The 25421-nt window shown below is 39.2% G+C and overlaps 2 protein-coding genes across 2 annotated transcripts in view; both read right to left on the bottom strand.

The window, feature by feature from the left end:
- Positions 1-3596: 3596 nt before the first annotated feature.
- Positions 3597-25421, bottom strand: part of ST6GALNAC5 (ST6 N-acetylgalactosaminide alpha-2,6-sialyltransferase 5) — a 70876-nt gene continuing 49051 nt past the window's right edge. The window contains exons 3-5 of the mRNA XM_051625218.1: positions 17146-17555; positions 13192-13299; positions 3597-5920 (exon numbers count right to left, since the gene is read on the bottom strand). Coding sequence (XP_051481178.1) covers positions 5689-5920; positions 13192-13299; positions 17146-17555 — 750 coding nt within the window. The 3' untranslated portion in view covers positions 3597-5688. The remainder of the gene's footprint in view (positions 5921-13191; positions 13300-17145; positions 17556-25421) is intronic.
- The window catches only part of ST6GALNAC3 (ST6 N-acetylgalactosaminide alpha-2,6-sialyltransferase 3), a 334862-nt gene continuing 326963 nt past the window's right edge, over positions 17523-25421 (bottom strand). The window contains exon 4 of the mRNA XM_051625220.1: positions 17523-17555. Within this exon, the coding sequence (XP_051481180.1) occupies positions 17549-17555 (7 nt within the window). The 3' untranslated portion in view covers positions 17523-17548. The remainder of the gene's footprint in view (positions 17556-25421) is intronic.

The following is a 25421-nucleotide window of genomic DNA, read 5'->3' on the forward strand; positions in this document are numbered from 1 at the left end:
CTAACCTAAGCTCTTGCCTTAAACTCAGCCACACCAGATGGTTTCCTTCAGTTTACTGTTAACAGACTTGCATCATATTGTATGTCTGAATCCTACCTATTAGGCTCCAGCTGATTAATAGCCAAAGTGAAGTCAGCAAAGTCCTAAAACCTTATACCTTACTAAATATGCATTATACCCTTTATCTTCCCTGTACTTCAGGAATTATCTAGTGTCCTAAAAGCTACTGATGTTACCTTGACAGTAGCTGGCAGATTTAAGTATCTCTAGACATCTCCTAAAGGAGATAAACCTAGCTGAGAAACCAAATTACGAAGATGACTCTCCTTGGATGTTAAAAGAGTCCTGTCTTGCTCTCCACTGTTTAAGGTAGATGCTTTGACATTGCTTTCAGTAAAATGGGAATGCAGTTACTGTTGTTAGATCTTGTGGCTGCCTGGCACATGGTTAGTATGGCAAGACTAACTGGACTTCAGTGAACAAGTTGATGTTCATTGGATACAATTTATTTTTTTTATTTATTTTCTATTTATTCATTTAGACAGTCTAGCCCCTATGTCCTGTGTCCACCTGTGGTAGATGCTGAGGGAATTGTACAGAAAAGCAGAGAAAATATATTGAAATATTTTTCTGTGGAATTCTGCTTGTAACCTTGAGCTGATAAAATATCCTTTTAATCTTTATTTCCTATGTTCAGACGGATTCATTAGGTGAAGATCTTCTCTTTTATCCTGTGGTACCGTAGCTTCTTGGGAGTCTTCTGAGACACCTGCAAAACTAGTTGAGGAACTCAAAGTTGACTCATCACCTGGATGTTCTTGCTTCACTTGCTCAGGTAAGTTTGAAGAACTTTTTAGATTTGTGAGGCATGGTTTACCTTACAAAAGCTGCATTAAATCTTAGCCAGAGTATCTTCTCTATGACTGCTAATTCTGTTAGATGTTAGTTTTCCATCCCTTTGTCTGAAACTTGCTAGGATTGCTTGTCTGCAGTTTCCTGTCTTTTCTGCCTTCCTGATTTCTGAAGATAGCTCCTGGTCAAAGTACTTTACCGTGAGCAAGACACTATATGTTGATCATCTGCTGAGTAGTTCCTCTGCCTCAGTCTGGTGTTCAACAACAGACAGCACAAGGTTCTCCTGTGGTTCATGGGCTGTTTCCACACTTCTGTGTCAGCCGTGATAAAAGTCACTGTCTGTTTCCACTGAGATACTGAAACTCCATCCTCGTGGTGGTCAAAGGTCACCATCTGACATTGCATGTTTTGTTGCAGTTTTCAGTGTAGAAAGCAGTTAAAAATCTAGGGGCTTTAATGGCATTTAACATAAACAGAGACATTTTATGGGCCGTTTAAAAATGTCCTTTGAGTTTTTTTACTTTCCTGCTTCAGTACGGAGAAATTTCTCACTATCTTAGACTCTTGTCCTTTCATATTTCCTATGTTTTTTCAAAGGAGATTGTCCTTACATTATTTTTCTTCTTCTCCTCCTTTCTCCTTATAAAATCTTACACTTGTGATAAGTAAGGTGTTCTTGCAATAGGCAGCTGGAAACTCAATGTGATCAGTATTACCTGATGCACCAGAAAAGGTGAAGCACTGATACCTGTCAGGTTTCTGTACTTTCTTCTTTTCTGCACATTTTGTCTTACAAGTACTCTTCCACAGAGTAACTGACTGTTTGGTATTTTTTTTTATCCCTAAGCTATTTTTTTAATTGAACTAGATATTACATCTCCTTGCATCAAATAAAATAATTAATTTTCATTAGTCAGAGGTGATTATCAGAATTCTTCAAAAAGCTTTTGTGGCACATGTGATTTGTAGAATATTGAAAAGTAATTTCAGTGGGATGGCCGTTGCTGTTGAGCCACAACCTTCCACTCTGTCGGCTCCAGCCTGACTTTGATCTTCATATTCTAGGGAAATACAGCAAGATAGCTCACACCATGTTTCATTCCTTACTCTTTAGATTGTCCTCACCCCATCCCCCGGTGTTCTTCCAGCTATTTTTATATTATTGCATCCTTACTTCTTAGAACTATTTTAGGTAAAAATCACTTAGCTTCCTGTGATGTTTGGCTGAAAAATACTGCAGAACAAGACCCAGGCAAGCAACTCCTGCAGAATTTTATCAGTTCACGATCCTGTTCACATGTGCATATATATAATAAAATTGCCATTGTGTGTTCTACTGGCTAGAGCCAGGAGCAGCTGTCACCATTCTTTAATCTCTTCTAAAGTGTAGTACTAAGGCTGTAGCTTGGTCTTCGTTCTTAACCTCCCTTTTCCTCACTTTCCTTACCCAGGAATAAACAGTACTAACTTGTCTTTCTGCTTTTTGCTTTAACACTTAGGGTGGAAAGTTTTGTCCAAGTGCATTGTGTTTTTTGGTTTTTATTTTCATGCTGTTGGCTGGGCATCTTGCAACCACTGTGCCAAAATAACAATGCAATGGTTGTATTTTTATCTTCTTACTTGCAGAGATGGTTTATCATTCTCAATTCCAGTTGAACATCTAGTGGCATAAGAGCTGTGGTTCTTCAAGATGAAAAATATCTACTCTGATGAAGCCAAGCATAAAAGCATAAGGTATGCAAGGAGTTCAGAGCTAAAGTAACATAGATCTTAAAACTGCTGAGGTCTGTAAACACTGTTTTGCAACAGTTTTTAATATGTGAAATGATGCGCAGTGAAGATCATTAATCGATCAAATTATAGAGAAGGGTGTAAGAGGACAGCATAAACCAGAGACTGGCAGCAGAGCCTAGCTTGTACTACTTATCTCTGGTCTGACAGCATCTTCTATCATAAATCTGTTTGGTTTATAACTAGGCCATAAAACCTTACTTCAGGCTGAAATGTAGCAGGATGCGCTGAAGTTCAAATATTGCACTTTTGTAGAAAAACACATCAGTAATTTGTAAATTAACACTGTGGCACTTTAAAAATTATTTGCATTTCTTTTGCACTCTTACAACTGCTTTTTGGACTGGATTGGTATTCCATGTAAATCTGTGTGAGCAATACTATTTAAAACTTGCCACCTTCTTGGCAACATCAAATTCCTTTTGCAATGAGTTTTATATATACAGGTGTGACTTACTCTTAGAAATTAGTCCACACTTTTTGTAATTAGATGGAGGACCTTGCTGAAACTCCACATGAAGATGGAGAGACTGAAGTAGATTTTAGGGTTGTTTTGTTTAAAAGACTGGCTGTGTATAATGGTAACAAGAACACAGAGTTGTTATTAACAGAAATTGAAGAAGGAGTATTTCCAATCCTTAGCTTCCCGCTGTTAGAAGTTAGGAGATCTAATGTCACTTCATCCCATGTTTCGTCTTCACATTCTTAATGCTTCATCTGCTCTACTTGGTATTGACCAGTCTTGCAGACAGGAAACAAGCATGTGGAGCACAGCAGAGTCTGGCAAGTCCCCATATCTCCACTGAATACTAAAAGTAGATCAGTGTTATTTAAAATGATCTTGTTTTAACACTGACAGTACTAAACACTTAGCATACACAGCTCTCAGTTAATGGAAAAACTAAGAGCTCTATTTTAGAATGACAAGATCTTTTTATTATTATATCACTAATAAAATAACAAAAGGATGGTGGCATCAGAGGACCTACTGTGATGTGTACCATCTCTTGCAGTCACATTAGAAACGATCTGTAAATCAATTTGACAGAGTTCATCAATTAGAGCAATATATGCCGGGTACATGCGCCAGTACACATGCTGAAAGGGATGTTCAAATTACCATGAATTCCAAATGTATTTTCATTTTTTGTAGAATGTTGTGAAATCACTGGAAGGAGTAAAACACAGTCAGTGAAAGAGGGAGAGTTAAACACCAGCTGACAAGAGACAGGTTACAAACAAATGGCAATAGTAGAGCTTGGCATTCAGTTTGTATGCTGAGTGGTGTGCACCAGGAAGAACACCCAAAGAAAACTTTTAAGGCAAAATAGGTTAGTGTTTCTTGCTCTTTGATAGTGGGGAGGGCTGCAGCAAGGAGAGTGGCTGTTGGAGGCCTTCCTCTTTGGGTCCACACAGTGTTACAGGGTAACATGGTTTTGCCCAGACAGGGCAGTTCACTTTCTCCTCAGAGATTTGGGGAATCTGTAGGACAGCTGCAGCTATTGCTATCCAGTTTTGGGAAGAGGAAGACACTGGGTTTAAGTGGGTTTAAATGATTTTGAGTTTGGTCCCAGTTCTAGTATCGCCTGTGAGGTTCAGCTTCCTGGATTTACATGTTTTAAAGTAGTATCTTTGTTCTAGCTTTAGTATTTGTCTAATGAGAGACACCTTTTGTCACCTGAGGTATAGTATTTCATGCGGTAATTACTCATACTGATTACTTCAAAGAAATTAGATATTTAATATTTGTGAGCAAAAGGAAAAATAATACTATAACTGAAATCTTCTTTATTCACAAGCCAAATGTAACCTGTGTTCACACTGTGAGGTTCCATACACAGCACTAGCACTGTCTGTCCTCTTGGTTTGCAGGGACTCACCATGCTTATGTACTTCATGAAAAAACTTTGCTCTTTTCAAGGGGACACTTTTGTACTCGTGGAACTCTTTTCACATCCCAACTATGGTGAGATCCAGGATCTCTGGAGACCAGCATGAGCCTGGAACAGTGGAAGGCAGAGATTATGCAGGTGCAGTGTTGTAATTTTTTTTGGCTAGTATGGCTGATATGATAATACTTAGTAATGTAACTTCTCCATTTCAGAAACTTGGTCATGTTGTTTCAAGCTGTTGTTGCCTGGTCTGTAGTCTGTTGCCTCAGGAGGGTTGCTCCTTCAGCCTCCTGCAGGACTACAGGAGGCAAACCAGAACACAGCCCCTCCAGCCTTAGCTGGTTTCTTCTTCACTGAAAGCATGCTGCTATAGACAGTGATTTTTTTTGGGATAAACTCTGCCCTCCTTCCTCCCATCCCTAATTAAAATCAGCAGCTTGATAGCACAACAGCAAATGCACATTAATATCAAACAGAATTTTCACTACCACTCTTCTATTAACATGAGATGTCAGAATGTAAAGTTAGCTAGAGCTGCACATGGGACCAGTCTCACTGTTAAAGGCTTTAGGCTGGAACAGAGCCCAAAATTTTAAAAAGAAATGCAACATTTCCAGATCAAATATTAATTACATGCTATATAGAATAATATTTTTCAAACAAATTTAAGAAATAAAAAGCTAGGCCTTTCAAACCATCAGCAATATTAATTTTGGATTTGAAAGATTATGAAAGATAAACAACCACATAACTGTGAATTAGAAAAATACTGGCCTAGGTTGCATAAAAACCTCCATTAAATAAATACTGTAAGTTTTCACTATGAAAATTCAGTGGCCTTGTACTTGAAAAAAACCATAATGAATTACCCATCCTGTTAATGATACTCAAGTTGTTCTTCACAAATCACATACACATACAGGAAGTCAGATGGCCAAAGAAGGCTATATACTGAATTAATACACAGTCTGACAGAAAGAACTCTTGATATGCTCTGCTCCTTCCATGTAATTCCCTGGCTGCTGTTGCAGGTATCAGCTGCAAATCCCATTACCCTTCTCCTCTAGGTTGTCCTGCTGTCCCAGAAGGTCCAACACCCCGAGGGCTGACACATGGGGTGACTGTGATTGCAGTCTTGTGCCTTCCTCTCTCAGACCACAGGTTTGATCTCGGGGTCCTTTACAGTGCGTGGTTCTGGTTTCCAGTCTGGTTGGAAAAAGTGAATGTTGAAGGTCCGTGCCCAGTTCTCAAACACTCGTTTCTCTGTGATGAAGCGGTGATGGCTGCCCTTCCGTCCCCGCTCGTGTGAAATGTACATTGTGCATTCATCAGGTCCCAAAGGTTCATAATAATGATAAGGTACTGAAAGATGATTAGGATCCCTGTGGAAGAAAGAAAAATAGATGGAAGCCCAAGATGCTATTTTTTCCTGATTGAAAAGATGCTATCTTTAATAGGCTGATGGGCTCAAATCCACTTTTTCTCTCAGTTAAATAGAATTTCTAGGTGGTTGTATTTTTCTTGCATATGTAATAAATCAGAGTGGGGCAAAGGTGTTTTCTTTCCTCTTTCTGTTCCTTTCTGATCTGCTCCTCCGAGATAAATAGAAGACAGCAGTAGCTCAAAAACAAGGGAGAGTGCTGCAGGGCTGTGTTACTACTCTGAAATTTGAAGCAAACTGCTTAAGAGATTTGTATCTAGACTGTGTTTTGTAAAAAGCCTTGCAGAGGTGTTTACTGAACTGGGGGAAGAAAGGGAAGGGGAAGGTAGAGGGGAGGTAGTTATTTGTATCATATCAGCTCAGTTGAACGTTCCCAGCATAGTGCATGAGACACTGAGAGCACAACTTCAATGAGCCTGTCTGCATCCAGGTCAGTGATTACAGTCTGCTATTGCTGGGTTTATTAATCAGCCATCTGATGCACAAACAAGTTCTTTTTTATTTTACAATGGCAACTTTCATGAATCTAAGCTAAAAATGAAAACTGTTGACCCACAGTATCCCTCTGACCTTCTGGTGCCCATTGGCATTAACCAGCAGATGCAGCAGTCACGTGATGACACATGAGGTATGCCAAAAACCAATGAGATATTTAAGATAAAGTTTATTTTAGCTGTTCTAAGATCAATGTTTTGATACTACGTTCTGTAAAAGATAAGTTTGTATTATACTTAAAGTGATTAATTCTCCTTTTGATTTATTCTCTGCATTAATCTGTACCCATTAAGGTTTTACTTTGGCCGTGGGTGTTTGGGGCTGACAAGAACTCATACAACAGTCTCAATAAGAAATGCAAAGATAGCTGTCCCAGGCAGAATAACCCAATTCTACCAGTCTCCACAGTTGCTACCAACAAACTGTTTTGGAGTGGCAGAAGGGTTAATCCAAATATTACCATTTAGTGGAGCCTTGGAACTGCTCGATGTTAAAGCCTGAGCTGAACAGGGCCCTAATACAGAGCAAGAAATCTCATGCCAATTCGGGGCTGTCAGCTCCAATATAGAGTTGATTATTTTCCTTTTGAAGAGCTAATATTTAAGCTCACTTTCAATTGAATGCATCCACAATCTGTCAGTATTCTGTCCTGGTCATTATTTTTACTGTATAATTCTGTCACCTATGCAATTCCCTAATTTTACTTATTTTACCATTATCCATATTCTATATGCAGTGGTAATGTATGATACTGCTGCTGCTTTCCATTTGTACCTTAGATTAATGTTTTAACTCAATCAATCTAGCTTTCTGGTAACACAACACAGTGATCAATCTTACAAGACCAGAATAACAATAAAATTACATTTCTAGAGTAAGATGGATTCTAAATTTACTGTATGTATTCTCAGTGGAATACATGAGAGTGAAAAGAAATCCTCCAGTACCTCATATACACAAAACATATTTATAATGTAAAAAGTATCTTTCATATACAAATTTAATACTTTTTTAGCTACAACTATTAGATCTCAACCTTTAATTTTTCACATACTTTTTGATACATTGAACCTCATTATAATTTCTTAAATATATCATTTTTATGGGCACTGTAAATCTAACAGGATACATTTTAACGTGATTTATTTTTTCATAAGAACTGCTAAACAAATAGGCCTTTGCCTCTCATTTAGACTGCTCTTCCTTTGCACTGAAGCTGGATTTTACTTCTGTGTTCTCAAGGGTAAATCTGCATTTCTTGGTGGATATCTACTGCTTTAAAGTTAGGATTAGTAAAGTTGAAATCCTATCTTAAATGGACTTTGAACAAATGCAGTCACAGTGGAAATCAGTTACCTGCTCAGAGCCCAGTACTGCAAAGTGAGACTGCAAGGCTGCTGGCCCCGTTCCCTCTGGGTAGACTTGGCTGGGATTTTCCCTCTGCTGCCCCACTCCACCCTTTTTTTTAAAGGCTTGAGTGGGGTTCAGCTGTACTCAGAAATTAGCAATGGATGATAATGATAACTGGAATTGTATTTCTCATAGAGGATATACAGGAATGCTGATTCTTTCCTCCACGCAAAGTCCATAGTATACAGGTACAGGGGTTAGGTGGATGCCACAGAGAAAAGAAGGAGAGAAGGCTGGATAGTGGTCCTCTTCTCCCTCACTCTGCTTAGTATTTATCTAGGGTTACAATCTTCTGTTACCTCCTTGAAGCAAAGTTTTGAAGCCTGTACTTCCCAGTACCAGCTTTATCTCTCGCTGATGTTCTACCAATGGGTATTTTAGGAATGGTTTTCCCTTTTGAAGACAGGGTTTCTACATTACATCAAAGGCTGTGAAGCTTAACACCAGAGTATTTTAAGTGGATGCCCTTCGCTCCAGGCTGTAATGGGTCACTGTATTTTGTACAACATCCCATCAGAAACAGTCCAGAAATACCTGCGGCGCAGGGCTTGGCAGGTGAGAGAGGCAGAGAAGCGCAGTCCAGGCACCCTGCTGGGTTCAGGCATCCCCTGATGGGTGCTGTAAAGGCTTCTGTGCAGGGTTACTGCCTGGACTGGAGGTGAATTCAGTGCAGAAATGAAAATGCTGGTGGCTGTAGACCTTTCCAGGGCTGCTCTGCAACTGACTGAAGCTCTAAGGCTGAATTCCAAATGTTCTGTTTTGGATTTAAGAACTCTGAAAAGGCAGTTAGGTTACCTGGGAGGTGCTGTCTGAAGTCCTTCTCCTTTTTTGGGAGTTCTGGATTCCCCTAGATTGCACACTAGTAAGGTCTGGATTTGAACTCTGGCTTGAGTAACTGCACCATAACCCAAATTAACTGTACTGTGTTATCTTCTAACTCTGCAATTAGCTTGTGTCACCAGCAAATGAAATGCATGAGTAATTTCTATACGGAAATTGCTTGCCACCTCATTTATTAACATTAAAACAGATGCTGTTTTATCACTGACTGATACTGGACATTAATCAGTATTTTGTCAGACTGTGCATGCATATTAATACCACAGCTGGGAGGAGTGTAGAAAAGTTCCTCTGTAAAACATACTGTACTTCCTGCCTAAGAGTCTGCCAGCACAGCAGCCGTCCAAGTCCCTGTACCCAGTGTCAGTCATCTACTGTTTGCCACTTCAGTGCACATTTTCCCACAGATGGTATCCACCCACAGAGAAAGCTGAAAATACAGCAAACAGTGCTTGCCTCAAAGGAAACAAGGCAGAAAAACAAGGCCATTCCCATATCACATTCTGGTCAACCTCTTCCTTTAGCAAGGAAGAGCTGTTACAAATCATCCCACTAAAATATGTACTCACATGCTTCGTAGAATAATTCATCTTTTGAAGGGGGAATAAAGTGTCATTAACATGCTGAGTGACAGGCAAGGTGCTGTGTCAGGACTGTGACCATTTCTAGATAATTTTTTTGCCTTCTGTTCTCAGGATCCCAATTCCTTCACCTCCATACTAGCCCTGTTTTCCAGACCATTTATGCATTTTGTTATTCAAGTTATAAAGGTAATGAGGTGAGATTCAGGCGTACAGACTGAAGGGCACGACTGTGTCCCATACACTTAACAATCCTGTGAACACCCCTTCTATCAAGCCTCTCAGAAGCCCCAGGAAATGTAACTAGCAACAACTGCTCCTTTGCATTTGCAAAGCAATTGAAAGTGGAAAGAGGGAGGTAAGAAAACACTAGATTTAAAAGCTGTACCCAAAGGAATAAATTAAAGGATTTCAAACACCAATTCTAAGGCAAATTATCACAGATGGGAAATGGCCTGGCAGTCAAATGAGAATTCTTTTAAATTATCTGGCTCCATAATTGGAGCAAAAATTATTCATATTAGTTAAAATAAGGCTTAGAATTAAGCTCTAAGTTTCTTTGAGTTCCAGAAGGCCAATGAAGAGAAGGAGGGGGGCTCTTCTCACCATCACCCGCAGTTTCCCTTGTGTGCGTGAGTACCCAGAGATACCTGCAAGGAACCAGCCTCTGACTGCTGCCGATGCTCCACGGGACAGGGAGTGGAGTTACTTACAAACTGCATTCAGCTTGTCTGTGTCCTTCCCACCAATGCTGCAGAGCGGTCACAACAGAAAACAGCACTACTGCAGTGCCTTCAGGAATTGTGCTACCTGTGCACCTTCCATCTGGCTGCTGATGGAGGGAGGCAAGAGAAAAAAGCCTTGATGTCCCACTTCAGGAGTGAGTCCTGTGCATACGGCAGCTGCCTAATGGAGCTTGGAGAGGGAAATACTTCCCATCCTGGGTGCTAGTTTGTGCCAGAAAAGGGCAGGATTGGATCCCTGTGCACTGGAAAAAATACAGCAAGATGGCTTGTCTTTCTTTTGACAAGAGTGAGAGGTGCACACGCTCTCCAAAACTTTTGCAGTGTGCATGGAAGCACAGCTTTCATCTTGTTCTAGACTGTGCAAGTCAGATGTATGGAACAGCATAAGTGCAGTAGCAAAGTCATTACCCCCCCTACTACAGCATAAATTCACAGCAAAGGAAGGGATTCAGTATTATGTACAGCTTTGCTGTAAAGCACTAGAAATTTGTAATAATCAGGTCACCAATTCTGGCTTAGCTATAAAAATCAATGTTCAGTGAAAATAAATAGAAATGAATCTAAAACACGTTGTTGCAATTAATAGTGACAAATCTTTTAGTCTGTATTCCAGACTCCTTCACTCAACTATTTTTCCTGCATGGGTGGGAAGCAATTTGGTTAATGATCTTAAGCTAATAATTTGTAGCAGAATCAACAGTATGATATTCACGATACCTTTGAGATGTCCTTCACGTTACAGATGTGACACTAATTTAGTTCCGTGACAGTGATCACCCACACTCATTACTTACTTCACAAATTAATACTTAAAAAATAATGGGTATCTGATGAAGTTGTACATTTAGTGATATTAACTCTGAATAGAAATAAGAGAGTTGGGTTTGTTTTTTTTTCTTACTGATTTCTCTAGCTGAACAGCAACTCATGAAGCTATACCTTATTGCACACACATGAGAGAGGTAGGGTTGGGTTTTCTGTTGTTTTGGTTTTGGGGTTTTTTTCTTTTTTAAATGGTAGATTTGTATTTTGCCTGACTGAAAATCTGGCAATAGGGCTTGCAGAATATTTCTTTGTATCTACTGTTCTACTCTGTTGTCTTATTTCTTTGAAAGGAAACACTGTTTAACTTCTTATTGAGTGGCTGAAGAGCAAAGTGAGAAGGTTGACCATATTTATGGCAAGAGGTTGCTTTCATAGATCTTCATTGAATAGCTTTCAGGTGTGGTAACTACAGTTTTCCCCCTTCATCACCTGGGGAGTAAAACTGAATTACAGACACTTTATATTCTTTTGATTAAGAAATGACCTTTTCCCTTTTTACGACCAGGTAAGTGTACTTTTATGTCAAGATTTTTTATGCAGGCTGTAAGCATTATTACATCTATCAATGGTAGCATTGACTACAGCCTTTGTTCTGTTATAATTCAATATTATATCTATTTGATTTCAGTGTATAATTTCTATGAAAGTCTTTCATATGGTCTTAGTGACAATTTAAGCCTCTCTAAAAAGCTTTGGGTTTTTTTTAAGTATCTGTATTTAAACTCATCTGACTTAGCATGTAAAGTCAGGTTTGAGCATTGCTTGACAGTGAATTGCTGTCTTCATTTTTAGATCATCAGTTTGTCTAAGAACTAATTCCATGTGCCACTGGAATACAGCAACTTCTGGAGTATGACAAGACCAGCTACTTAAGAGAAACTGAAAAAGTGTGTCTTTGCCAGCTGAAATGACAGGGGAACTGAAATGCTGTGCTGTGGAAGGTACTTATTTTGTCTGGAATACCTGATCTAGTTTGTTATTTTCCTTGGAGAATTCATGATGAAATCTGGCAGTACATCACAGCATTTATCATCAGTATTTTGTTATAATTTGTAGAAATTCTTACAAAGTGGAATTTAGTGTTGATATTTTATATTGTAATTTCTTCAGGGATTTCTACTATGTGCCTGGGACAAATGCAGATTCCCAAATGATCTTTTTCAGTGCTCAGAAGAAAGTCAAAGCAGTCCTGTTCTTTGACAGATGACCTAACCTGTCACTGCAGCCTTGCTCCCTTGCCCGTGAAAGGCATCTAGAATCAGTCAATGAACCAGGCTTTAGTGAGATCACTACATTTGCAAAAAAACCAAAATGTAAGCAAGTACTACTAACTGAAAGGGATTCAGGATTCATCATTCCAGACTGCCAGTACCAGCTTTTTGCATTGCTGGGTCACCTACCAGTGCAAATTACTTCAGGACCAGGTATAGGTACATAACCACATTTCTGTGAAAGGCCTAGTAATGGATGGACAGGTGATACTTAAGTCAGCATAAAGCTTGCTCATGTAAAACAAATTTCTATGAATTTTTACTGGATCAATGCTTCATGTAGCATTTGGTCCAGTACCAGAAGTCTTGAAGACTGTCTCCCTCTATCACTGATCCACAGTAGGAAACCTTAACCAGCACCTTGGGCCTGGCTCCCAAATATGGCTGGAGGCACAAGGTAGCCATAAAATGTACATGTGCTGTGACTTCACATTAAAGCATTAAAGGGCTCAACAAAGCTTCCTGACAGTATCTGTGTGCTGCTTCTACCACTTGTGTCCCACACCCTGCATGACCAAAAAAGCAGATTACAGGACTGATCATCTGCAGACCCAAATTCTTGAGTACTTTTTGGTGGGGATTATTATTTAGAAAGCTGGTTTACTGGAAGACTGATTCATGTGACATAGATACAACAATCTGATTTTGAGTTCTGTAGAAAGTTCAGTTTCTAAACTAGTCACTGTGAGAACTCTGTTCCTCTATTAACTAGAGAGAAACTTTAAAAACAAAGTAATGTTTTCCAGTATTCATTTTTAAAAAAGAATTTCATGCCAAATACTGCATTACTTTTAGCTGATAAGTACTCAGAGACTAAAAGAAACCAACAAGATGGATTAATTCTCCCAGACTACAAACAATTTTAAAACATATTTTATGTAACATAATTAAATGCTGTTTATTGTTTTCAGAATCAGATCTTGGGACATGTTAATTAATTGCTTTAAGAGGACTGAAGACATATTGCAGAGGAAAAAACTGAAAAGATTCAGATCTGTAACATTCAACCTTGTTAGCTAAGAATGGCTCCAGCAGAAATCCTACCTGCAGAAGTCCGGAGGCACCATGCCGTACACGTTTATCCTGTCACACAGCTCTAACGCGATCGTCATTGTGAACCAGCCCGTGCTAAGCCAAGTGTTGGAGATCTTCCTGAAAGCAAATACATGATTAAGTTTCTAAGCTGACAAATCTAATTCTTGAGATATCTGAAGCAATTTCTGGGCTCTTTTTTTTTTTTTTTGTGAAAGGTTATGAAAATTGGGCAACCAAGACTACTTTGCTCATTTGTCTTTCAATGATTTGCTAGTGTCTTCTGTCAGTGGTCTCATCTATGCAGAAACTGCCCTTGCTGTAATTAATTTCGGGCACAGCGACGTTAATATTTAGCTGACCTTTTGGTAAGTTTACTTTAAGAGACTGAAACTTCGTGTCCTGTATTTATATTCTTCTGCTAGTAATCTATACACATCTATAATCACCTAATACAGCTTACACACTAAGTGCTCAGAAAGATGCTGCTTAAAATGCTGCCTCCCACAGCACACAGAGGAGCCTGCCTGCTGGAGCAAGATCTGGCCTCAAGTTCTTGGTCTGACTATCTTTCCTCCCACCCCATCCATGATTTGGTTTCTAGAAGGCACATGAACTTGGGTATTTGCTCCAGAGAAAACAAGTTCATTCAAAGGTCTCCTTTCAATACTGTTAAAGAAGGCTCCTTGTGACTCCTCACTCAGCTAAAGTCCTGCAGGAAGATCAAGCTTGTGTCACTGCATCCCAAAAAGGCCTTAGCTTCCTGATGACAGCCTGTCACAGTGACTGGCTCTCCTTTCATCTACTATAGCTGAGGTACCATGAGAGCAAGTGCAGGCTCTTGGGTAGCTTGTGCACTGTGTCAGACTGTTCTAATATGGGACCTACATGAACCCACCACACCTGTGTCTGCCTAACACCTGCAAAATTTTTGGAGCAGCTTACACAAGGCCACTGTTTTAGGTGCCTAAGACCTTACATTCCAAAACTGACGGACCATGACTGAAGTGGTTAGGCTTTTTTTTTTTTTTTTTTTTTTTTTTTTTTCAGGTCAGGCAACCTAGCTAGGCTGTTTGCTGGGTTAGTTTTCTTTTTGCTTGCACACACGCTATAAAGAAGTGTTTTCAAAAAATAGGAAAACAACTGAATTTAAATAAACTAGCTTAAAAGCTAAGCAATAAAATAAAGATCTTAACAACTATTCAAGTATCACTTTGGCCTCAAATACCATGTCTATAGGACAGCAACACAGAAACAGGCTTACAGTGTCTTGCCTTTTCATACAAGATCTGAACAAGAGTCTAACAATAGAATACTGTTTTTATACCTAATCAGCTTTAATGAAAGAATATGAAGAACTGTCATGTGCTTATTAGGGAAAATTATCAGATATTCTTTTATATGGTGAACTAACACAGTGTGCTGATAATTTTGTAGTGCACACTAAATTACAATTAAAGGCCTTTCTGCTCCACCAAAATCTCATTTATAATCTCTATGGAAATACTCTTCCTGCAGTTATTTCATTTATGCTTCCTTTATTTAATTACTGTAATATTGGTTCTGAATCATATTTTCTTAATGTACCCTTATTCAATTATAAAGTTATTTTCAAGTACAGTTACTTTATAATACCAAGTATATTGTTCTGCAGCCTTTGTCATGTGCCATACTATTTAACTGGCAGTGTTTTCTGAAGGTTGCCTTTCATTTCAAAATCAGCTTCTTTTTTTTTTTTTCCCAAAAGCACAATACATCCAATTACCTTTTTTCTCATCATTTTGAAGACAGAAATGAATGGTTTGACTATTGCAACCTTGCCGTCACGTTGCTCTCTCCCTCCTTTGTTTTTTTTTGCAGGTACTAATGTCAAGAGCTGAGCAGAAACCTCCCAGGGACCAGCAACATTCTGGACTGTACAATGTCCTGCTCCTGCCCCAACAGATAAATGCATTTTCTTCCCTTACAAATACCATCTTACCCAAGTTTCTTTTAATCTTCCCTCTCTTTTTCTGTACTGCCTATTCATTTATTTTAATCTCCTGTTGTAATCTTCTTAGTCCTTCAAGTATGCTGTCTGTGCTCTCTAAAGGAGTGGTTCATACACGGCAGAGCCTGGAGTTTCTTAAAAGCAAAAGGACCTGTTCCTGAAGCTGAATTTTGCTAGCATTCAAGTGCCCTTTATTCACCTGGGAGTTCAGGGTGCCCATGAATGAGTCCACTAGGAACTTGCTATAGTGCCATTTATGTCTCAAATGCCTTGATAGCATTTCAGGAGCCAAGACTGAGCCTGGTGCCTGTGCAGAAAAGAAATGCTTTCACCACATGCGTGTGCAGCTTTAGGCCTCCTGCTCCAGACGAGCGATGCAGAACCAGAAAGAGCAACTTGCCTGAAATTGCACTGCAAGTCTCAGGAAAGGAATGGGACTCTGGCTCCCCATGTCAGAACTGATCAGACTGAAGCAGGAATCATAGAATCAGAATCAGGAAGTAAACTGTTCCTCAAAGCTGGGGACCCCAAGTGGTTTTACATTGAAAGAGTAATCCAGGGAAGGAGGTGGTGGTGTGTGTTCGTGGCTGTGGGGTCTGACCCTTAGGCTGGTGGTGGCCCATGTTGCAGTGCAACTGCAGCTTTGTTAACTTTAGTGCCTTTGTACATATTGGGCATACAGATAATAGTTGGCACTTTACTTGAAGAGTTCAAAATTCCCAGAGATTGTAACCACCTCACTCTGCTCTAATCTGAGTGAACGAACTTGGAAAAGACTGCAACACATCAGAACTGGCAGGGTCTCTCCCCTTGCTATCTTTCCTTCTTATTCTGGCAGAGGCAGAGTCACAACCACCAATTTGAGAAGGGAAAAGGCCCTTTAACAGTAAGAAACTGACCAAGGTAATATGCACGCTTGTGTTGGTATGAGTCAGTCAAGAATGTGGATAGTTTGATCCACTATAACTGATCAGAGCTCTGCAAGGAAGCCATGTGTATTATGACAAAGGCAGCAAATGCCAAGCAAAGATACAGTTGCTGCAGGCTAAGAGGATACAATGGTTTCCTCTAAACCTGGTTCTGCCTTTGCTCTGCAACCCAGAAAACAGTCTGTGCTTGAGTCCTCCTTGTCCACAAGAGTATTGAGCCCAGCTCCAAGCTTTGGTGTGTGTGTAGAGTATTATGAAGTTAGACAATTTCACCATGACTCACTGCACAATAAAGCTTCCTGTTCTTTTGTACCTGAATGGGGCCACTGTTCCATTTTTACAGCAGCATATTTAAGGAGTTCATTAAAAAATAAATGTATTTCTTGCTAGGAATTCTTTGGTCTAAATGCCCATTTTCAAACATTATATGTGAAAATGCTCGTCCTGCAGTAGGTCACTTATTAAAAATTTGATTTGAAGATGAGCCTACAAGTGATAAACAGTCTCATAAAGATATGACTATCGTAATAATTTTCCATTTCCCAGTTGGAAATATAAGATTAACTGTTCTGAAGCACCTAATGTATGGCTAATGTTCATTTGTTTTTACAAGAAGCTTTACAGCTGCAATGTTCCAAGAATTCTTAAATTCAATAAACAGCTATTATAATTCACTGAATGGTGGCATTCCCTCTATAAGAAAACATAACCTATCCATTCTGATTTTTTAGTCAGTAAAAAAAAACTTTCAGGTATATTACCCCAAACTGAAAACAGCTCTTTCCTCCTTGGGTGTAAAAACAGATACCTCCAGCTACTGGTATTTTAAGTTGATGAGGCAATATCCCACACCAATTATTTTTATGCATATTTTTTACTTACGTTACAAGTGATGTTATTTGGCATGTCATACTGTATTACAGCTCATGAGGCAGAGGATTTAATGGGTGTGATGGTCCCACTGAGCAGATCTGAAATTGGTATATATCAACTACATTATTTTACTACTATATGACATCCCCCAAATGTATCCACATAAGTTCTCACCTGTCTTTCCCAGTTTCCCGTTTAAAAAGGTCATCAAACTGAAGCATCTTGTGGCGAGAAATCATATATACTTTTAATTGAGGCAGTATCTGATTCATCAGCTGCAGGTTATTATACACCAAGCCTTTGCCATCTCTCCTCATGTAGCTGCTGGGACCCCAGAAGATAAACACAGCCCCATGGCTCATATTTAAGAGTTCATTGCGATTTCGCAAAATCCTCTGAATACTGGAGTGTGCAATGACTCGGAGGCTTGTTTTGTTTCCAACATCTTTTCCATAACCTCGAGTAGGTGCATCATTCATTCGTATTACACACTCTGTGTCGTCGATTCTATCACCTTGTTTACTTCCCAGAAGGTGTCCAGAGCTGGTTACCAACGCACAACTCTTGCAATGCATTTTTAAAGGCTGCAAAGACATACATACGTCAAAATTAGCTGGAAGCATCTTCTCATTCACTACATGGTAACTGTGTTTTACATTTACATGGCCTATTTTACAGCAAAAATCTCAGAAGACTTTACATAAATCTCTCCCAGCAGTCTTCCCAAATTACCGGGGACCCATTACCTGTTCATTTTGTAGGTGGGGATAATGTGGTTGTAGATGTGTAGCCCTTCAAGTTCCTCTGTGGAGTTAAACCCACTGTTTAAATCCTCCTTTCTACTGCTGCTTCATATATAGTAATCACAACAGCTTGTATACTGTTCCCAGCTGTTTAGGATTGTACTTCTTCCACTTGCCATAAATGAGCTATAATTGGAGTATTTTTTAATGCTTCCTCTTCCACTTTTTTTGCAGAGAATAATCAACTGTACCTCCTCATAAGCACAAGTGTGAATAGCTTTTCAACCTTGGGATCAGGAGATTTTGCTCAAGGAAGAGAGCTGTACCTTGGTCCAATCCTTCCATGCCAGCTCCAAGCTGGTGCCATGACCACTGCAATGCTCTCAGACCTCCTCTGTGGTTCAGAGGTGGTCATTAATGACTGTATATTTTACATAACAGCAAGTTAGTGCACTGAACTTTTCCTAGCTTGTCAGGTCATGTTTAAAAGTTAAACAGTAAAATGGAACAGGAGGTGCCTGTTCAGTGAGCATCTGACCTAATGGAAGCAGGAGAGTAAAACAAGCTTTTGTGAGAACAAAAATGCATTATAAATCCTATTACTGGTGTATGCCACCAGTGTAAAAATCAGTTAGAGAAGTATGTAAGTGTATCTACTGCTCAGCATAAGAAGGAAAAAGGGGAAAAGGGTTAACAGTTCCCCCCTCAAGTGCTACTTTCTAACAAGAATACAATAAAACTAGAAGGTAAAGACTGAAGGTGTCCTTTAGTGGCCCTCTGAAACAGTATTCTGCAGCATCTAAGACCAGTAACAGCAGATCACAGAACATACAGAGTATGTAATCTTAGTTTCTTTGCAAAAAAAAAAAAAAAAAAAAAAAAGAAAAAGAAAAAAAAAAAGGCAAACAGACTGAACTATGGTTGCTCACTGATCTGAAGTTCCTTGGAAGGCCATTTTGGTTCATGGCAGAGCCTAAAATTCTAAAAAAACACAACCTAAACTTCAGATAATCCCAGTCCCATGTTAGAAAATGCTTTGACCCCTAGTATTTGAAAGGGGTGTTTTACTTAAGTAACTTGTTTTGAAGTCTGAACTTAGTGTTTGCAGTCTGAGCTTGTTTTCTATGAGAAGAGCTAATGAATGATGAAGTGCTTTTTAATTAAAGTAACTAAACTGTACAACTTGTGTAATGACACAGCCAGTATGCTTTGTATCTCCACCGTCCTCAAACAACAAAGTCCCTTTTCTTTCATGTATGTCGACTGTAATCCAGAGCTAACAATATGGGTAGAAATGTTCATGTCTTTGTGAGCCAAGGTTCCTAATGCAGTATTTACATGCATTTTTCCTTTAAGCTTTCATCTGCCACTTTGATGAATTACCTAGCGAAAGGCTTGAAGGTGAACTAGCTGCTCCACCATCATGCTTGGAAAAGCAAGATGAAGTGCTAATGAGGTTAAACGAAATGTAGTCAGCACCAATGTTAACACACATGGGTTTGAATATCCACATAGCAAGACATTTTCACCTAAACAATCTCTGCTGGTTTCTGGCCTACTGAGCTACAACTCACTTGTTTCTTTTAGAAGTCTGCCAGATAATCCATCAATTGTTAGGAAACAAGGTCAATCATCAGCGGAGCTGTGGAAACTTGAGGGGGGGCAGATGGGGTTTGAAGGAGGGGATGTCAACATTTGCTAGATTATAAACATTAACACCCCTCCAAAACATCTGCCCAGAGCTTGTCTGAAAACTGTTCCTTCTGGGAAAAAGCAAAACACTCCAGCATTACTTAGCTACTTCTTGAATGATGCATGGAGCCTGAGCCTGGGTAGCTACTCCAGGCAAGTCATTTTCACTTGCCTCACTCCCATCCTTTCAGTTGAAATCTACAAATTTCGCACCTGAAAATTGTCAGAGGAATTCACAGCCAACAGCCACAACATTCTGGTACCAGCTGTTTATAATGCTTTGACAATACTGAAAGCAAGGGGGGAAAAAAAACCTATTGACTGTAATATCATCTCATTGGGAGGCAGCAGTTGCACCAGAAATGTCATCTACTTAAGCAATAATAATGGAGGCACAAGGCAGTTCTTTGGGATTGATGACCAGCTGGGAAAAGTTGATGGTCTGAGAATAACCAGGGGCCATTAAGCCAGAGAACATTAGCTCCACAGAAAGCTCTCTCTTATGGTAATTATTACAGTGATATTTGTTGGGGAAAAAAAAAAAAAGGCAAACAAAAAAATCCAAACCCATGATAAATGAGATATATTACAGGTAGGCGACGTACTGCTTACTTCATGCACCCTGCTTCAAAATGCCCAGAAAAGGGGTAAGGTAAGAGGTAGGTGAGTTTTATGGCATCTGTATTAATTACCTAGAAAAGTAACATATCATGCATGTAAAAGCTGCTGACATTTAATGGTACCCATTGTCAATAAGCAGCCACAGTTCCACATGTAGCTGAACTACAGCACATTGCACAACATGGCAGAGCATGTGGCTGCTCCTGCACCACAAGTCACTCATATCAATACCCAGGGCATTTAGACAGTGAACGAGCCAAGTATCAGCCAAATAAACTACCCAAGTCACCTCTCAGTTCGTCACCTAAAAATACATTTGGGGAGATGTTACAAGACAGCAAACTCACAGTGCTGGAATCCCAGAACACAGTAAAATCAACTGGTGCTCTTCCGGGATAGATGGGCTATCCCAGGGGAATGAAGGGAGCAGGTGGAGCTTGCTAGGTACTGGTAACTCCATAACAGCACCTTAAGGGCCATAATAAAGAAGTGTGACCTTGCACTGCTCCTGGCAACTTTCACTTACATAGATTTTATAATTCTTTATAGTAACAGTACTTACTGCACTGTTGCCGTATCCTATATGTCTGATTTGTTTAATACCAATCAACAGACAGAAACAAAAAACAATGCCACGTTTTTTTCTGTTTTCCAATCTGAGGCAATCTGCTCTGTTATTGACTTTAAAATCTACGTTGCCCAATGATAGCAATATGTTATTTTCAGACACTTTATTGCTAAATAAATAAATAAATAAATAAAAGAAATGGAAAAATGTTATTCCTGATTCAAAACATGTTACTCTTTGATATAATTATTTTCTTTCTGGTGAAATCAAATTTTTTTTTTTTTGCTTATATAAAAGTCTTATGATTTTAAAGCAAAAATTTAGAAAACAAGACAATTCCCCGCAGTAAAATCAGGAGCACTGGAAACCACACTTTTTCCTGTCCTTGACACTTACTGACCTACTTTCAAGACCCCTGTGTTTAGTTCACTCCATTATCAGTAGTAGAAAAGCTTCCTTTCTAAAAAGAAAAAAATAAGTGTTTCATCTTGGCAATGAACGGCCAACAAAACAACAACAAAGAAGAACAGTGCAGCAGAAAAAGATCCCCTGTCAGTTCATGAACACTAGGCATTCCTCATGGATACATCTGGAAATATTACAGATGACTTCAAAGTGCATTGGGATAGTGCACGAGAGACCAGGAAAGGTTAAAGAGTATCCTAATTCCTTTTGGATGAATAACCTTTAACTAAGCATTTGAGACTGAAAGTGCAAAATATCAATAAGGTACTTGACAGCTATGTCTTTCTCTTGCACTGCAGCACCTCTACAGCATTTTGTTAGCCAGCACCAGCATGCTTGTCTTCTGTCTGATCTGGAATGAAAAGCTATAGGGCTTCTTCAGTCTGTATTTTAACTGCCTGAACTATGTAACTGAACCAACTAGCTCCTCTGCAAGAGCTCCCAAACTGACTGCTAAAGTAAAAGCAGTGGGAGAAATAAGAAGGCTGCTGTACAGTACAGGAAAGCAAACCTGTTTCAATTCTTGATTGAATTAATTCAGTATAGGGCTGTATTAATGGTTGACAATGCACATATAAACACTACAAGAGATAGTCTTACTGGTTCAGGAAGAAGTGAACTTATTCCAGAGCAGTCTACCTCCCTCTTTTTGTTATAAATTTTGATAGGAATTTCACATCTGCTACTTAGTGCCCATTGTACCTGGCCTAAGCACAAAGCTAACTGGTGACACTCACTGTATGTTACCTCAGCATTTGCTTTTTATGTTCCTTGCATTGTGCACAGAACTTAATCAGCATTTCATACGTGATGTTAATGAACTCTGTGCTCACCCCATGTTCAGTTTAATTTATTACTTATAGCTTGTTCTTGACTGCTGGGTCATCAGCCACCAGCAACAACACTGAGCAATTAAAGTCCTGCCAGTAATATATTTTCTCCTGGCAGCTTCAGTTCTAACTTTTTACTTTCTTGTAGCTTTGAGGTTTCTCACAAGCTGCTGGCTCAAGACCACTGCTTCACCAGGGTGGCTGCTCCTTCCCAGTTCTTCTCTCCCAGAGGCTATGAGGACAAGCCCCCAGTCACAACAGACACCCCAACCTCTGCAGGAGCTCCAGGCATCCCCAGCCTATTGCTGTCACATCACAAACAGCTGCTCCAGCTCTTGTAAGCCCTTGTCACTCAGAACTGCTCAGGTATAAAGCTTTTCTTGCATTACATTTGTCCCTCATGAACAAGCTACATGCACCGTTGTGACTGGTGTACCTCCTTCCTTAATATTTTCCCTAGAAGACTGATGATTGTAAGGCCAAATCTGCTTTTCTTTGAGGAATTTCCAACAATACCCTAAAGTAGAATAGAAACCCTGAAGCTTCACATTTGTGAAGTAACTTGTGTTCTGTAAGTCAATGCAGCAAGCTGTGGGGCTCAAGCTGTCTCATTAGTGAAGTACAGCTGTGCACTCCAGAAGTGACTTCCACAGTACAAGTACTCTGGGAGACATGATCCTGTGAAAATAATGCAATTTCCCTGATAATTTTTGCTTTGTAATGTATTGATATTGGAACACTGCTTTCATAGTAATATGAGAAGAAGCAAAAATTCAAAAATATACAAGTACAAAGAATTTGCTCTGGTATTTTTTAAGTCCCATCTGCCTGACACTATGAAATAATGGTCTCAAACTAGTCTTCTCTGAACAGCAAAATCATTCAGATCCTTACTGGGATATTTTAGGTAACATTTCTGTGTATAAAAAGCTGGAACCAAAGAACAGGCCAAAACATTTAAAGTGCAAAGAGAGTTTTTAACTTCAACCAACTTCAACTTGCTGTGGTACACATACTTTTCAAGTCACTGGGAGTTTTGATGTTATGGTGCCAAGTTCTGATCTGAGAGATGATTTTGCTTTGACTGTGACATTTTCAAAGGTATGTTTGGATAGGGAGTGTAGCTGAATTTCTACACTCTGCATGCCAGCTCAGATTTTCCCCTCAAGTTAATAAGTTTTCATTCTTTAATCCTTCTGCAAGAAGGTACTGAGAGCTCTTAAAGGGGGAAAAATATCCTCTGAGCAAATACATCATTTTTGTTGAACTAGACTTTTGGAACATTAGAGCATCTGCGATGAAAACACAACTGCACTGTCCACTGAAAGAAAGCACTGATTGCCTTGAAAACTGCTTCCCAGTGAGTGCTATCACGTGAGTAAACAGAAAGGGTTAGGCGATACCACTTGCCCAACATTGTTAATCCTTATGTAAATCCAAATAACAAGCATTTGCTGCAAAACTTTGCAATTCAAAAAAGGTCTGGCAAGTCTGTTCATAAAGATAAATGCATGTCTGTTTAAAAAGATAAAAGATAAAACAAATGAATTTCTTATTACTTCTCTTTGTTTCTTGGGCTGTGGAGCTTGAACATGCAAATGTTGTGCAAACATTAGCATCTTCATTTCCCATTGATTCTTCAAAGTTAATTATATAACTGGACTCTGCCTTCAGATATTTGGTAAGTAGAAGCAGTGCAACAGCCAAACTTCAGCAAATGCATTCATCACACTAGTGATCACAGTGCCCTAGGTCTTTTTCCTCCAAGAAATGGAATATTTTGTTTTCCATGATACTATACTGATGGGCATCTGCAAAACCAACCAGCAGTAAAAATATAATAATTCTGTTTTCAAAAGGTCCTTAGACATACCTAATTCAATTTCAAAATGCGAGACTTTATTGTGAAAAGAAAACCAGAAAAACAAATGCACTCCATAAAGCTTTCACTGGGATAATTTTCTTAGAAAAAGTACCGTTAAGCACATTAGTCAAGGAAGAGTCTTCTGCTTGTGTGAAGTGTTTTCTGGCACATTAACTCTTTTTCATGGGACTGCCTGCTAGTCAAAGCTTCCATTAGATTAATTAAAATATGGCTCCTCTCACTGGAAAGAAAAGGCTTGAGTTTGGTTACAGGACATTGACCACCTATAGAAATGGGCCCTTTCTAGTTACATAAAACACAAGCAGAAGCAGAACGGGAGACTGAACAACAAGGTAACTTCTGGTACATGGAGCACATTTCTCCTCTTATTTGGAAGCATGATTACCAGGTGCTGATGTTTTCCCCTAAGCCCCCTGAAGTGAATATAAGGTGCAACCTTGCAAATTGTCAGCACATATAAAGCTAAGATTTAGAGAGTAGTTCCCATCCTGCATCGTATAAATGTATCCCATGAGGAAGATCAGTATCAATCATAGGCTTATTGGCGAGGGAGAGAGGATACAATGATAACCTGAAGCTATCAACTAGACTAATGGTCTAAGAAGAAAAAGCAATCAGAGAAAGAAAAGAATATCCTCAATGAAAGAACTGGAAAATCAGGCAGAAATGTATCTTGTTGATGAACATCAGCTGTTATACAAGAATCACATGAACAATACACAGACTCTAAAGAAATGGTTATTGCCTAATGTTTATCTTAAAAGGAGTGCAAATAGACATCCATATTACATCAAACTGCTTTACTTTGGTTCTGCAGCTAAAGTACTTGCACTAAAATGCAATAAAGCCACAAACATGGTATCTTAAGTATGCAAATTGTTATCACTCAAGCATCAGAAAACCAGGAATTATTCCAAAAGTCTCTAGAAATGGTATTGGATAGTCTGGATTTGTGCTTCAGAAAGTTTTCACATCAATTTCTCTCATCTGCTTTGGTATGTTTGGGAAATTCTTTCCTGTTTAAATGCTTCATGGAAATATGCCCTCAGCTGCTCTTTCTGCACCTGTCATGGCTGTGCAAGATTTCTGAGCTTCAAGTTTTACAGGGTCACTTTTTTAATCTAACTTAGCTTTAAAGCTAAGCATCACCGATCTTTAAAGTCTCTGCCTAAGATTTCAAATTCAAGCACTTGTTTCTGTCTATGACACTGTTTGGTCCATCCAAATACATCTGAGCTGTCACTATGACTGTTACTGCTACAAGGCAGTAAGGCCATAGCAATTGCAAGGACACAGGCAAACCTTTCCAGTGGCACTCAGTTTTAACCTCAGCATAGCATGCAGAGTCCCTACAGAACAGGCCAGATGAAAATTAAGACCAAATATCTGATTAGCAAGTTACTGACCCCACAGAAGATTTTCTCTAAAATATGTTTTGTCTTGTATTTCCCTATCTTGTTGAAGGAGACTGAAATAAAAATAAGGCCACTCAATCCTTTGAAAGGTCTTTGTTCGCAAGTTTTGTGCAAAGATCTTTGTTTCAAAAACTGTCAAAATTGTTCAGCCTTGCAGTGTTCTCTAAGGGCTTTCAATTTTCATGTGGCTAGCTCCATGTAATCTCCATCAGCTTATTTTATATTAACCCT

The sequence above is a fragment of the Apus apus genome, chromosome 7 (genome assembly GCF_020740795.1).
Source record: "Apus apus isolate bApuApu2 chromosome 7, bApuApu2.pri.cur, whole genome shotgun sequence".
In the NCBI taxonomy this organism is placed as follows: Eukaryota; Metazoa; Chordata; class Aves; order Apodiformes; family Apodidae; genus Apus; species Apus apus.